The sequence below is a fragment of the Rhineura floridana genome, chromosome 3 (assembly GCF_030035675.1).
Source record: "Rhineura floridana isolate rRhiFlo1 chromosome 3, rRhiFlo1.hap2, whole genome shotgun sequence".
Taxonomy (NCBI): domain Eukaryota; kingdom Metazoa; phylum Chordata; class Lepidosauria; order Squamata; family Rhineuridae; genus Rhineura; species Rhineura floridana.
Window position 1 is genome coordinate 190,257,719 of NC_084482.1, and position 15,877 is coordinate 190,273,595.

At 45.0% G+C, this 15,877-nt stretch overlaps 1 protein-coding gene across 14 annotated transcripts in view; it reads right to left on the minus strand.

The window, feature by feature from the left end:
- PLXNB1 (plexin B1) overlaps positions 1–15,877 on the minus strand; it is a 172,903-nt gene that overhangs the window by 17,178 nt on the left and 139,848 nt on the right. For 13 of the 14 annotated variants that reach the window (XM_061618928.1, XM_061618926.1, XM_061618921.1 and 10 more), the window contains 11 exons: positions 14,787–15,029; positions 12,931–13,107; positions 10,551–10,699; positions 8,766–8,866; positions 8,002–8,219; positions 6,965–7,143; positions 5,707–5,773; positions 4,310–4,456; positions 2,311–2,488; positions 1,364–1,467; positions 388–472 (listed from right to left, as the gene is read on the minus strand). In XM_061618928.1, the coding sequence (XP_061474912.1) occupies positions 388–472; positions 1,364–1,467; positions 2,311–2,488; positions 4,310–4,456; positions 5,707–5,773; positions 6,965–7,143; positions 8,002–8,219; positions 8,766–8,866; positions 10,551–10,699; positions 12,931–13,107; positions 14,787–15,029 (1,648 nt within the window). The remainder of the gene's footprint in view (positions 1–387; positions 473–1,363; positions 1,468–2,310; positions 2,489–4,309; positions 4,457–5,706; positions 5,774–6,964; positions 7,144–8,001; positions 8,220–8,765; positions 8,867–10,550; positions 10,700–12,930; positions 13,108–14,786; positions 15,030–15,877) is intronic. The other variant, XM_061618932.1, reaches the window with a different exon arrangement.

Below are 15,877 nucleotides of genomic sequence, written 5' to 3' on the forward strand. Positions count from 1 at the left end.
AAGTCTTCAAGAGATGCCTGAAAGTCAAAAGTGGGGATGCCTGTTGAATCTCTGTAGGAAGAATGTTCCATAGCATGGACCGGTGATGCTTAATGTTGAATTTCTTGTTGAGGCCAGTTTTCAGTACCAGAACTGAGCTCATAGTTCTGTCTCACAAAAAGTCTCCCCTGGCTTCCTTCACAAGTTTTCTTCAATTTCAGCATGCTAATTAATTTGTTGTTGCTACTGTTAAACAATTGGTAGTCAGAATGCTTCCTGATCTATTGCAAATCACTTAGAGATCTACCTGTAGATCCTGGTCTACTTTCTGCTCTAATCCACTCAAGCTGGTACTGGTATTTTCCAAGATTTTTCTCCAACATTTAAAGAAGAGTTAGACTGACTCACTCTCTCCTGGTATGTAATCCTGATTCTCCCTGGGAAGGTGCTTGGTCATACGAGGAACAAGAGCAACAGTGGCTCCATCAGGCACCTGAGAGAGGAGAGAGAGGAGAGAGAGGAGAGAGAGGAGAGAGAGAGATGGGTAAGGCAGCATCAGGATCCATCAATCACTGATGACAAGCTTTACATACAAAGGTCCCAAGTTTAATCCCTGGCATCTCATCATCATCATCCTTTTTATTTGTATGCCGCCTTTCCCCCAAAATTTGTGCTCAACACAGCTTACAACAAAGTAAACAACAATTACAAAAACAATTTCATAATTTATAACAAAAATAATAAAACAGCAGTAATAAAACTGTAACATAACAATTATGACAGCAAACACAAAACCCTTTTCAACACTATAAATATAACAGCATTGCATCTGTTAGCAAGCAACATTACACTTCTTGGCAATATAGCAAAAATAAAAGGAAATTAGAGAGTTTCAACTTTGCTCCTAGAAACATGATGTTGCTCACAATCCTACTGCTGCAGCCACTTCTTACAAGCCCTCTAAAGACGGGGTGGTGGGGTAGCTGGAAACACCCCGCCCATGATGGGGTGTGAATCCCTGGCATCTCCAGATGATAATGGTTCAGTTAGTAGGCGATGGGGACAACCCTGAAGAGCCACAGATGGACAAATAGCCTGCTTTGGCATAAGGCAGTTTACTATGCAGCTTTGCTTGTATCCCAAAGGAGTGTATTTTCTTAGACTCCTGAGTCAGAAAGGATCAAAAGGCCATGTAGCCAACCCCCTTCCCACAGAGCAGGACCTTCTTCCTTTGACCAGATCCCAAAGGTCAAGAAAAGGCCACCATTTGCTGCATCCAGAGAGCCAGATGTGCTGCAATGAAGTGCTTAGCTTGAGTCAACCTGTGCACTGAGCCAAGCCATTCACTGCGGGGGAAGGCTGAAGGCAAACAAAAATCCTTTACCTTGTAGTGCTGCAGGGTGTTGAGACGCTTCCAGTTGCCCTGGACAACAGAAGTCACGTCCTCATCAGAGAGGATGAGATGCCCAGCCAGCCCTGATCTCCACTCTGACACAGGAAAACAAACACAAAAACCAACAACCAGGTTTGAGAACCTCAAAGAGCAGAGGCCAGCAGCTTAGTGGTGGTTGGTGCCCATTGAGACTGGTAGGGCGGAAAGCAGGGAGATCAGCAGTAGGTGGAGCCAGAGCCAACAAAAGACAGAGCCAACCAATTCTAGTTTAGTCACCGTCCTCCTCCCTGCTGAGTTCTACAAGAGCAACACTAAGATTAAGGAGAAGGAGAAAGTTGACACCCAGGGCCACCCCCTGGACTGGTTGTAAGTAAGAAGGCAAGCAGGTTGGGGCTGTTGACAGCAGACTGAGGTTGGTGGGGCAGTGCTTCATTTGCCTTAATGGACCAGGCTACACTGCAACAGCTACAAACCCCCAATGAAGATGGGAGGACACTTCCTCTGTGCACCATTACCTCTGGCAGGGGAATCTCTGGTCCTCCAGATGTTGTTGGACTTCCAATTCCCATTAGCCCCAGCCAATATGGCCAATGCTCAGGGATGATGGGAGCTACACTGCAGCAACATCTGGAAGACCAAAGGTTCCCTCCATCCCTGGCCTACAATCAGATATTCAACACCTTGTTGGTACCATCTTCCACAGTGTCTAACACAGGTTGACCTGGACGTGAATAGGGAGCATTGTTTGCAGTTGCCTAGCAACCATGCTGGTACAGGGTTGGTCGGCAAATGGCCTGAACACAGGCACAGAAAGGGTAGAAACAAAGAGTTGTAGAAGTAGGGGGCAGAGGTGGATGGCCATTTAGGGTACCATACTGCAACAGGGTCCCACGGTAACAGCTGTTTCCTCAAGTGCCCAAGCCAGGCATTCTACTCACCCAAGTCAAGTGAGTCTGGGTCAGGCCGGTGGCAGTAAGGTGTCCCTTTGTATATCTGGTCAAGGATCTTCTCCTTCACTTGTGTGATTGTGTCACAATCCAGGCCCTTCACCAATACGCCCTGGGCACCCTCTGTTCCTCCTATTGTGCTCCCAGTTTGAGCCAAGGCAGTTAAGGTCTGCAAAAACAAAAAACGCAGAGTTGAGCTGACCCACCCTCCAAAGCTGGCAGCATGACCTTGGGCTCCTTCAGGAGGAAAGGCAGAATATACATTTAATTTATTATTTATTTGATTTATATCCCGCCCTTCCTCACAGCAGGAGCCCAGGGCGGCAAACAAAAGCACTAAAAACACTTTAAAACATCATAAAAACAGACATTAAAATACATTAAAACAAAACAACTTTAAAAACATTATTTAAAAAGCTTTCAAGGTATCTTAAAAAAAGGTTAAAAACATATTTTTTTTTAAAAAAAAGCTTTAAAAACATATTAAAAAGCAATGCAACAGACTGGGATAAGGTCTCAACTTAAAAGGCTTGTTGAGAGGAAGGTCTTTAATAGGCGCCGAAAAGATAACAGAGAAGGTGCCTGTCTAACCTTTAAGGGTAGGGAGTTCCACAGGGTAGATGCCGCCACACTAAAGGTCTGTTTCCTATGTTGTGTGGAATGGACCTTCTGATAAGATGGCCCTCACCTGCACAGCACAGTGATTGACTGGGTATGGAAGGGATAAGATGGTCTTTCAGGTATCTTGGTCCCAAGCAGTATAGGGCTTTGTACACTAAGACTAGAACCTTGAACTTGGCCCGGTAGGTAGCAAATGGGCAGCCAGTGCAATTCTTTCAGCAGTGGGGTGACATGTTGGCGATACCCTGCCCCAGTGAGCAGTCTCGCTGCCACATTTTGTGCCAGCTGCAGCTTCTGGACCAACTTCAATGGCAGCCCATCATAGAGCGCATCACAGTAATCCAGCCTAGAGGTTACCAGTGTGTGGACAACAGTGGTCAGGCTACCCCAGTCCAGAAATAGCCGCAGCTGTCTTACCAGCCAAAGCAGGTAAAAGGCACTCCTAGCCACGGAGGTCACCTGGGCCTCTAGCAACAAAGATGGATCCAGGAGCACCCCCAGACTACGAACTTGCTCTTTCAGAGGGAGTAATACCCCATCCAAAGCAGGCAACTGACCAATTATCTGAACTTGGGAACCACCAACCCATAGCCCCGCCATCTTGCTAGGATTCAGACTCAGTTTATTGGCCCTCATCCAGCCCACCACCCACTCCAGGCAGCAGTCCAGGGCTTGCACAGCCTCTCCCGATTCAGATGTCACAGAGAAATAGAGCTGGGTATCGTCAGCATACTGCTGACACCTCACCCCAAAGCTCCTGATGACCGCTCCCAAGGGCTTCATATAGATGTTAAACAGCATGGGGGACAAAGTGGTACCCTGCGACACCCCACAGCACAGCTGCCAGGGGGCCGGACGACAATCACTCAATGCTATTCTCTGAAAACAACCTTGGAGATAGGATTGGAACCACTGTATAACAGTTCCTCCAATCTCACCAAGTCGGTCCAGAAGGATCCCATGGTCAATGGTATCAAAAGCTGCTGAGAGATCAAGTAAGAGTAACAGGGTCGCACTCCCCCTGTCCTTCTCCCGATAAAGGTCGTCCATCAGGGTGACCAAGGCAGATTCAGTCCCATAACCAGGCCTGAACATTTAATAATAAATAAATGAAATAATTTGACTGCTCCTTTCTGTTCTGTGAATAAGGCCAGCAAGGGGAAGGAGAGGCTCATTTCATAGAGCCCTGGAGACTTTGAAACAGGAGGATTCCACTATAGGATGGCAGTAATATGGGGGAGTAGGATGGAGGGCTGGAAGATATGGGCTGGACTCTGAGCGGCTGGAAACAAGTGTTCGGCTGCATGCGAGGTCAGAGAAGAATGGCTCTAGCTGGGCCTCTTCCCAACATGACTTCAGTGGCTCTCACCAGCGTGCGATACTCCAGGTCTTCTCGGAGAAGGCGGTTGTCATTCAGGGTGTACTTCGCTTTCCCCGTCACCCAGTCCACTGGCCCCTTGTCCACCTGGTGCTTGATGCCTCGGAAGAGCATGTAGAGGGGCTCCCCAACAGAGTCCTAGTGGAGAAATGGAGAAGGCCTCATCAGATGTCACATACGAGTTTCTACCTGTCATTCTGGGCCATCCTGGCACTCACACAGGAATGGTTCGGGTGGAAGAATCTAACCAAATCAGGTTCAACGTCAAAGTCATTTAGATCACTTGACCTCAACTGGTGGGTTGGGTCCCACTACTGTGTCCCAGTTCAACCTAAGGTGGGTTACACCAGTAGCGTTACTGCCACTGAAATATAGGGTAAAAAATTAAAAAGTGAATCCCAAAATGCATGTTTGGGCTGAAGGTGGGTCCCCAGGTCTGAAAATGTTGATTAGTGTTACTATTGAGCCATGGTGAGCTCATGGGTCTGAGTAAAAGCTGGTTTAGCCAGCAGCTGGCTTGCAAGCATCAGTACCAAACCCACCTTGGGTTCAAACTAGATGCCATTGCCACCAGATGAGGGACTGTGTGGATTCATATTTCATAGTTCTGAAGGAAAATTGTTCCCAATGTGTCATGATGTCCAGCTCTACTACTAGCAACAGGGTCTAGCTTTAACATCTTGTGTTCCTGATTCAGGATCAATTCCGATTTCATTTCATCTGCTTGTGTCACTCTTAACCCAGGAGAAGAACACAATGGATTTCTGGAACTCTTGCTGTTCCTCACATGGTCCTCCACCAAGAGATTCTGACAGCTGTGCCTGCCCTCAAGGGGGATGGGCATTAGGGAGATATTCAGGAAATACTGGTACTCAAAAGAGAGAGTGATGGGCTGACTCCTATATTTTATCATCCAGAGGAAAGCTGCCAGTTGTCCTCCATGTCACAGAGGCCCAATTGGCTTCCACTAGAAGTTGGGCACTTAGGGTCACTGGTCCTGTGCTTTGAAACACTCTTCCAGCAGAGATCTGGCAGGAATCCTTGTTTTTGACTTTCAGCTTTGAAGACTTTTTTATGCCAACAGGCCTTTGCAGCTGATTAGCCAGTCACTTTATTATTTGTATTGTTTTTAATGTTTTATGGTTGTACACTGTCCTGATATTTTATGATATGGCAATATCAAAAATACAGTCACAAATGAATAAATAAATCACAGAAGTAGCCAAGAGGGTATCTCCTAGATGTCGTTGGACTCCCATCACCCTAGCCGGAGCTGATGGGAATTGTAGTCCAACACCATCTGGAGGTTGGCTACCCCTATTCTAGCAAGGCCTGGCATTCCATCTTGATCTCCTCTCCCGATGAATGAGTAGGCGGAATGGTCTTACCCTTACAAATGCATATAGACAGATGGACATCCAATTGGTCAACAACTTCTCCACCACTGTCTCTGTCCTGAAAAAGAACCCAGATTTGTTATGGTCCTGCTCTCTTTTGGAGGTGGCTCATATCCCAAAGCAGTTGTGTACAATGTCTCACTAAGCCTGCTACCCACAGAGATATTTAGGACGCTCCTTTTAAAAAAAAATAAAATTACGAAGTTGGTAGATGGAAATATTAACACTGCCTTTGGAATGCTGTTACAGTTCTCTCAGATTTGTTGTTGCTGTAGAGTTAATCATACAATACTTGTGAAATTTACTGCTGTGGAATGTAGGGATTTCCATGGATTTAGATGACTTTAAAAGGGAGATTAGCTAAAGATCAATAGCTATTAGCCACGGAACCCCCACATTCAGAGGTAATATGACACTGAATACTAGTTCTTAGGTGGCAAGCACTGGGAGAGGGTTGTTGCCTTCCTGCCCTGGTTGTGGGCTTTCTGGAAGCATCTGGTCACTCTCTGTTGGAAGACTACTGGAGCGGGTAGGCCTTTGGTCTGACATAGCAGGGTTCTGCTGATGTCCTTGGGCAGGGGTGGGGGGCCTTTTCCAACTGGCGGGCCAGATCCTGGGTTCCACCATCCTCAGAGGGCCACTTTGACAAGTGAGCAGGTCTGCCCGTCTGTCAATCACCTGACATCACCACAACATCAGGTAACCCATTTTTCCTTTGAAGCATAGTTTGAGTTCAAGCCATGCTGCAAGGAAGATCCAATGAAATCCAAGTGGGCTTGAAGTCCACGCCAATCAGCTGATTGGCACTGACTTCAAGACCTGCTTTTGGTAGTGGTTGGCTGCACTTGAGTTCCCCAGCAAGCTTTATGTCAGTGTCTATCAGCTGATTGGGGGTGATAGCAAGCCTCCCTTCACAATGAACAATTGGAAACACATGTTGAAGCTCCCAATTGTTCGCTGGTAGCCACATATCCACCCTGCCCCATACCTGATGCCACATGTGATGCTGGATGTGGGGCAGGTGGGCATGATTTTTGGGGAAACACCTTACGGGCCAAATTGGGACCCATGCCATGCTAATTAGGGTCAAGGCTGGAGGTTCCCCATCCCGTTCTTATGTATAGCCAGTGTTCACACTGGATATACCCATGTTCATTCTTGCTCCTCAACTTGTGCAAACAGCCAAACCCAGAAGCTCAATCTGGATGGAAAAAGTGGCAGGGTTCTCTCTCTTGCCCATGTTCCCCACCTTCGCAGCATCAGCTTGGGGTTCTTGGCCACATATTGCTCCACCAAGTCATTCAGGAGAGTCTTGAGGATGTCTGTGAAGTACTCGAGCTTCCCATGCAATGAAACTGTAAGAAGTGATGCGACGTAGGCTCGATCCCTTGGGGAGAACGTGCGCTGGATTTCCAGAGTGTGGATAAACTGGACAAAGGGAGGGGGACCAAACAGTTAGGGAATAATTTCTTGGCTCAGGACTATACCAGACCAGTAATTTTAGTTGGTTGGTGGGTTATCCCCAGAACGTGTTTGTAGGTTGGCTTTCACTTTCCTATAAACACATGTCTGTTGAGAGCAGAAGCAGAATTGGCCCACTCTGGCCTGATATAAACTCAATAAACAAATAAAATATATGTGGTGTGTGTTTCCCCAGCCCCCCTTTTACTCTCATTACAACCTTGTGAAGTAGGGTTAGGCTGAGAAATGGTGACTCTTGCAAGATAAACTAATGAGTTTCACAGCTGAGCTGGGAATAGGAGGCAAGATCCTTACTATCTTCATTTTAGCCTTGCCAGTAGGAGGTGCTGTGTGGTGGAGGACACAACTCAGGGCATCTGCAGTATCTTTGCCACAAATTAAAACACAAACAAAACTATACCATAAATCCCATGTCTGCTAAATCCAATTATGTAATTGGAATAAACTGTGCAATCTGGGCAAATTTTCATGCTTTGTAATCATCCTGTCTGTTCTATTTCCAAATACTTTTGTTGTAAAGGAAAAATGGACAGGAAGTGGGAGTTGCACTGAGTGATAGTCACACATTCCAACCCATTTCTAAACCTTTAGCAGAAGCTGCCAGTTAGAATTTTAGTGAGGACTAGAAACTTGCCTTTGTGTTGCACGTAATAGATTTTATCTGAAAAAAGAAAAAGAATTCTGTGCTCTGTTCCATGAATTTAGCCTCCTTTGTACAGCCTGAGCACTGTTGAGGCAGAACTTTGAGATGTGTGATTGACCTTATTTTAATTTAAAATGTCAATTTCCTTATTGAAACTATACCTTGGTGAGAAAGAGCTTGCTGTTGAGGAGGTTGGAGAGCTGCACCAAGCCCTGTTCGACCGTCTGTCTCCGTGATTCTGGCACATCCAGATCCCTTTGTAATGGCGACTCACGGTGACCTGGGAAGAAAATGCGCTCTGCATAGGACTTGTAATCTAAGAAGGGAATCCCGGTGCCAACCAAGTCACTGGTGAGATCCATCATCTCCGTCATGAGGTCTGCATAAGAAAGGAATCACCCGTGTTATGAGGAAGAGACTTCCCCTCCTCCGTTAGGACAAGAGCATTAGGAACACAGGAAATAAAGGAAGCTTCCTTATACACCATTGATCCATCTAACCCAGTATTACCTACACAGGCTGGCAGCTGCTCTCCAGGGTCTGACAGGAGTCTTTCTTGAAGCCATACCTGGAGATGCCAGAGAGTGAATCGGGGACCTTATGAATACAAAGCAACTATTCTACCACTGAGTTCCGCTGCTGCTAACCATTCTTTCAGTGTTTTCATTTTAGGGAATCATGAATTAATTTTTCGTATCTTGGAAAGGGCCCTTGAGATTACCTCTGGCCTCAAAGTTCAAATGGGAGAGTAGCCAACTCAGAACAGATTCTGCTCAATTTCACAGGTTCACTTGCCTAACATAGCAGCATCAGACTGAAAAGAGCAACGATCCTGATGCAGGAAAGAAGCAATTTATAATTTTGGCCTCAAAGGGATTCCACATCCCCAGAGGCAGAGAGGGAGCTTCTTTCTCTCCTCACTTACCAGTGAATTCTTTTTTGCACCGGTCTCGGACACTTGTTTCCAGATTTTCAAGCTGGATCTGAACTTTTTTGTAGTCCCTCAGGGCCTGTTTGCTCTTCCTCCTGGAAAGAAAGAAGGAAATGGCAAAGTTGATTTTGTCTGTTCACAGCCTGGCTCTTGAATTCTATGCAAAACCAAAATTAAGTAATTGGACTAAAGTGTGCAAAATCATACAGTGTACAATAGAGCAGGGCTGATGTTTTCAGCCAAGTTCTTTTGGGGGGGGAGGGCATTCATACAGGGAGTAGTGAAAATGAAATGCCATTAAAGATTTTTGGAGCAGGCAAAATTTCCCCATTTTTGTTTGTATTTGGATTGCCTTGGGACCTAGATGAGTTGGCCAAGGGAATCCCCACCCCATTCCAAATTTAAGCTTTGTCAGCCTCCCAGACTGCTCATATATCCTGGAATGCCCATGGCAAACACATGATGTTATGTGTGTATTTACGCATGTGCTATACAGACCTTTGGACTCGCACTGTATACAGAGCTATTGTGCTGCATTTGTGTTACCTCTATGCTACATGTGTAGTGGTGCAGAGACACAGGAAGCTGCCATATACCAGGACAGAATATTTGTTCATCCACTTTAGTAATGTCTACTCTGACTGGTAGCAGCTCTCTCTGATTTTAGGCAAAGGTCTTTCCCATTATCTGCTACCTGATCTTTCTAAGTGGGAATGTGCAGCACTGAACCTGGGACCTCCTGAGTGCAAGACATGTGTTCTGTCATACAGCCTTGATCCCTCCTCTGTGTTTGGGGCTTAGAGCAACTGAATGCAGAGGGGCTGAATTAGTAAGCAACAGGCAGAGATTATGGGCATAACTCCTGCCAGACCTGCAGACTTTGGAGGCATCATCAGTGTCAGAGAAGTGGGAAGAGGATCCCATTTGGTGTAGCACAGCAAGAAAGCTGGAGCAGCATAGCAGCTAAGAGAATGAGATGTCAATCAGGAAGTTCCTGGTTCGACTCCTGCCTCTATCATGAACTTACTAGGGGACCTCATTCCCCCCTCATCTACAATAGGGGGGATAATGATAATGATTTACCTTACAGGGGTGTTGCAAGGAATGCAACTAGATAATGCTTGTGAAGGACTTTGAACGCTCAGTTATCAGCCTTCCCTAACTTGGTGCCCTTCAGCTGTCCTGGACTTCTACTATTATTATTAGTTACTTTTTTTCAAAGATAATCTCAAAGCAACTTAAAACATTAAAAACAGATATGAAAACATCCTGAAATACAAAATATATAAAAACAAGATCCAACTCCTGCCCACCAGATAAAAACAGAGCTCCAAAGGTCTGGGTGAATAAAATTGTTTTTGACCTGGAGCTTAAAAACAGGCAATGATGGCGCCAATGTGTCTCCCTGGGGAGAGCATTCCACAAATGGGGAGCCACCACCGAGAAGGCCCGTTCTTGCGTGCTACCTTCCTCACCTCCTACCAGCCTGAGCCGGCTGCTAAGTACTATCAATGGCTTGGAAACAGGAAGAAAGGAATGACAAAGCTTCCACTGCTGTACACACACTGAACAGGTCGCTTTAATAGCAATTTCCTTTGCTTCTGCTTCAATAGCAATTTCCTCTGCTCACAAAAAGCAAAGTTCCTCCTGTTTTTTTTCCTTCACAGAGCAGGTTACTACCCAGTCAGTTTCTCTCACATGCAGAGCACAGTGCTTGGCTGGGCCTAAGGATCACAGCCTTGCAGCTTCCAGGCACCCTCCTTCCTTCCCACTTCTCACCTGTAGATGAAGACAATGATGAGTACAATCAAAGCGATGAAGGAGGCCCCGACACCTAGGCCAATCTGAGCCTCCATGGGGAAAGTGAGATGACTCTCTGTGTCATACTGCACACGACCCAGCCAGAAGTTCTTGTTCCCCATTTGGACCTGCAGGAGGGCGAGAGGATTGAGACGTGATCTCATGTGAAGATGAGAAGGAAGGGGGAGCCATCATCATCATTATCATCATAATTAATTCCCCTGAGATGTTACCCAGTTATTGATGAAATACTAGTTGTACATCTGCAGGAATGGTTTTGTTTTCAAATAGAGCTTGGAAAAATGGTTTTAATTGATTTTAGAATTTGTATTTGGGGATATTTTATCTTGCTAAACGTTACTTTATTAGCATTTAATGGCCTACGGCTGTAAAGTGGTTTATAAATTTGCATCATAATCATCACCCCCACCACCATCATATAGCTTATATCCCACTTTTCTTAACCTGGTGGACTCTCTCTCAGAAGACCAACGTTCTCTGAAACTGGTTGCCTGTGGCAATAGACAAACAGTAAGGTTTGTTTTGTTTTGTTAAAAAGGTTAAGGTGGTGGACTATGACCTGGGAGACCAGGGTTCAAATCCCCACACAGCCATGAAGCTCACTGGGTGACCTTGGGCTAGTCACTGCCTTTCAGCCTCAGAGGAAGACAATGGTAAACCCTCTCTGAAAACCGTTTACCATGAAAACCCTGTTCATAGGGCTGCCATAAGTCCAGATCGACTTGAAGGCAGTCCATTTCCATTCTTTAACCCTATTCAGGCATACAGTCTCCTCACATGTAGACAAACATACAAGTAGAAGTGAGGGTGGACTGCTGAGGCATCCCCATCGGTGCATCATTTTTACCCAGTTTAGAGCCCTGCACAAGTGGAGGTCTGAATCGGGGAGCCTCCTTGACTCATAGAGCTGCATCATTTAAATCTCTGACTAATCTCCTCTGCAGTAGAGGAGGCTCTCCACTTCAAACCTTCACCCTCAAGGAGGGCTGTATACAGAATAAAGATGGTGTGCTGGAGGGGGGCGGGCTGTCAGGGCACACCCCCTCCCCACTCCCTCTCATGTGAGTGATTACATGTGAGTGCAGTGAATATCCAAACAGGGCTTTGCACAAATGTGTGTCTGAAAGGGAAGCTCAGGGGTGACAAGTGAGGGCATTCTCTTGATGAGATTGTCTCAGAGGGATCTTTTGGCATGATCATGCCAAGTAGGCACCACTAACTGCATTTCAGGAGCTTCATGCAATACTGATGCAAGTTACTTTTCACTGACAAGAACCTGAGATCCTCACTCCGCCACTGTCCATACAAGGTGCCCCGGGGCGGAGTGGGGGTGTTGGATAAGGATAGCCTTGCTGCTGGAAGGGGGAAGCTGTCCTGCTTTGTACCTCCTTTTAAAGTTAAAAATTTCTCAAAAGTTATTTCTAACATCAATTAAAGGACAAGCTCACAAAATGGTAGGGTACTAGTGTTGGGCAAGGGTATATCTCCTTGCGAGCATCCACCACCATTTTCATTTATTTATTTTATTTAACAAAATTTGTACACTGCTTCATCATAAAAAACTCCAAGCAGTTTAAATAAAATCTACATTACAATCATAGATAAAAGTCAGAAGTTTAAAAAAGGTGACCTAAAAAACAAGTTGACCTAAAAAACAAAAACAAAATATAAATAAAATCAGCAGTTAAAAATATACGTTATAAAATAAAATTACATATTAAAAAACATGTCAACTTTACATATCTGGGTAGGCTTGCTTAAATAAAAAAGGTTTTAAACAAATATGGCTACACGAGGGCCAAACTAGATGTGAAGCAGATAAAAAGGGCCTTGTTGTTGCTGGGTTTTTTTCTGCAATTAGCAGCTTCACAAGGCCCAGTTAGAAGATCAAATAATTGTTGCTCAAGGAGAGTGTATTTAGCCCTGCCCTCCAATGGCCTCCCTCAGATGTAAATCTCTTCCCTCCCTCTACTGCTTTTAATTCCATGGTGGAACAACAGAAGAGTGTCTTTACCCCATTTGTCCACCCCACCCTACAATGGACAACTGATAATCACACACACACAAAAAAACCTACCAAGAAATAACCCTACTCTTTTTTTAAAAAAAAATGCACTCTTTCATAGGCCGGCTAGAGTTCCTTTTCCCAGATGAAGAAATAATTATTCCCTCCTTCCCTCCACAGTGATTCACCCTGTTCTAGCTCCCCTCTTTCCCCACCCTCCTTTCCCCACCCCGTTCCCAGCGCCCCCTCCTTGCCCAGTGTATTCCCTTGTCTCTTCCCCCAGCTCACCCCTCCTCAGCCCAGATCTACTTGTTGCCAATATCCACCCCTTACTGTGAACTCCGGCAGCGAATCTGTGCCCTCCCGCTTGGCCCGGTGTTGAGGGGCTGGTTGCTCAGGGGGAGGTTCGCAATAGAGGTGGTTCTTTGTCAGGGTCTTGACTGAGCAGACACCAACTCCAATCATGGCTTTCACCTCGTCTTTGGAAATGGCCAGGTCCAGGTTTTCTCCCTTCAGGAAGGAGCACAAGGCAATCAGGTACAGCAGCCTTCCTCTGAGTGAAGGCAACAGGGAGAGAAGCGGAAGGGGTTTGGAGAGAATCTCCAAAAACTCTTTGAAGGGTGGCAAGTCTAGAGGTTGCAAATATGAAAATGTGATGGCATGTAAGCCAGAAATATGAAACCATTTATCTATTTATTTATTTATTTTTTAAAATACAAGTCAATCTTCAGAGCAAGGCACCTGACACCATGAGCTGTAACCAAGATTTGTTCTTGGTTTACAAAACATGATCCTGTGTTCAGACAACACACTAAGCCAACTCATGTCTTAGCTCACAGCAGCAGCAGCAGGACCAGAGGATGAGCAAAGCGGCCGTGATCTCCTCTCCAAGAGCCTGCACACTCACACATTCACACTGAGTCATGGTTTGGCTTAGTGTTTCATACAAACTGAACCAGTGTTTGCAAACTGGGCTAATCAGCCTGCAGCAATTGATAAATTATCTGTTGTTAATATTAAGGGCCATTACAAACAGGTAGCATGGAAGGTTAGGACTACAGCTTTAAAGGTTTTGTGACTTGCATAAAATAATAGTCTAAAGATTATGCCCTCTGTGTGGATATTCCCTTGCACATGACCCAGAAAGTGTAGTTAGTGCAGAATGCTGCAGCCAGATTGCTGACAGGAATGAGATCCTGTCAGCTTATAACACCTCTGCTCAGCGTTCTGCACTGGTTGCCGAGCCAAGTTCAAGGTGTTACTACTGGTATATAAAGCCCTTAACAGCTTGGGACTAGTTTACTTGCAGGACTGCCTTACCCCACATGTGCCCACTTGAGTGCTTCGATCTGCGGAACTGGCACTGTTACAGGCGTCACATAATACTTGTTCTGCACTTGTAAGAAATCTTTTTTTTAGTGTGGCAGCACCTATTCTTTGGAACTCCCTGCCTATTGACAGCAGGCAGGAGTGCTTGCTGTATCCTTTTTGGTGCCTGCTTAAAACTTTTTTATTTAGACAAGTATATCCAGACAAATAGATGTTGATGTGTTTTAATCTTTTTATTACACTGTTGCTGTTTTAGTTGTTTTAACAATGGTTTTAATTACTTGTTTTAACTGTTTTTAATGATAATGTTAATGTTTTTGTAAACTGCTTAGAGGTTTTCTACAATCAAGTGATATATAGATCTTTTTAAATAAATAAAGTAACTAAAATTATAATATATCTGCCACAAGGATACACAAATTCTGCAAGCTGAAAAGTCTGACATCTATAATCAGAACATGTAATGCACATCATAGTAACTGTGTTCATTTGTACTGTTCTGCAAATAGCGTTTCAGCAGGCCATATTTGTGGAGTAGACACAATTGGGGAGAACTTTGGGTAGTATGAATTAGGTAGGGCATTGGAGAGGAAAGGAATTTACACATTGTAGTTGCTGCTTTCTATCCTAATGCCTTGAAACAACGCATAATTAACTTATGGACCTCAGTGGCCACAAGATATGATGATAGCCACTGTCTTGGATAGATTTTATACGAATATTAGACAGATGCAGAAACTGACACTTTTTGGAGGAAGACCTGAGTTACCCTGGTGCAGAATTGTGGTCTAGTATGGAATATCCATAGCCAATAAGCAAGGAACTGGTATTGCTTCCTGCTTAGTGGATTGTTCCATTACCTCCACAGAGATGACGCTTCCAGGCTTGTGACGATAGGGTTTGGTATGATCTTCTGTATTGAGGGGCTTCAGGAAGGGATCAACCTCATAGGAGAAGCCAGCTGGGTGCAAGGAGTTGAAGTTAAAACTGAGATTATCCAGGACGAACTCCACTTTTACTTGGATGGAGTGGGACAGCAGCTTAATGGCTGGCGTTTTGCAAAGTAGGAGGCTGGAGGAGTTGACCTCACAAGGCTCTTCAAACTAGGATTGGAAATGAAGAAGAATGAATGGTTGGCACTGTTCACTACTCTTCCACTCTGTCTTCAGGATACCCCAGAGCACAAGGAATCCCTGAAGTGGCTCTTGGCAAACCCTCAGCAGGACACTTTCTGCAGAAGAAGGTTTACCAAGACCTTAGGCACATCCCTTTCCCTATTCCCCAAGACCAAGGTCAAAAGCCAATCTGGTGTAGAGGCCAGAGTGTCAGTGGACTACTCTTAGGGAAACCCAACTCCAAATCCCCCTTCAATCACCAGGTTGGCCCCTGTGAGAACAGGATGCTGGACTAGATGTACCTTTTGTATTAGTCCTGCAGTTAAAAAAAAGAGTATAGTAATATGCTAACCTGAGCATTTTTGCTACCCTTTAACCTGCTAACTGAGGCAGTGGCAGGATGGATCTGGCAGTGCCATCAAAGCTTGAGAGATTGACAGAACAATCACAGGGAGAAGTTTTCCTCCCATTCTCATATTACATGTGCTGTAATATCTCTTTAAGGTCTTGGAATTGTCAGTTAAGGGCAGTTGGAGTGCAGTTGAGATGGATGAAGCACAGCATAAGCAGATGTAAAGACTCTGCCCTATAGAATGGTGATTAAAGTATACTATTCTTATTGTTAAAGAATCAAGATGTGTTTATTGTGAAACATAACACATTATATGGTGTCAGAAGTCCAAAATGGACTCATTCCGGCCTCCACCTCCTCTGGTATTGCAAGGTAATCTGGCTGAGACATGGAAGCGATGGGAGCAAGCTTTTATTTTATATCTTTCTGCAGCTGGAGTTGATAATGTTGCTAAGAATCGGCAAATTGCTATTTTATTACATTG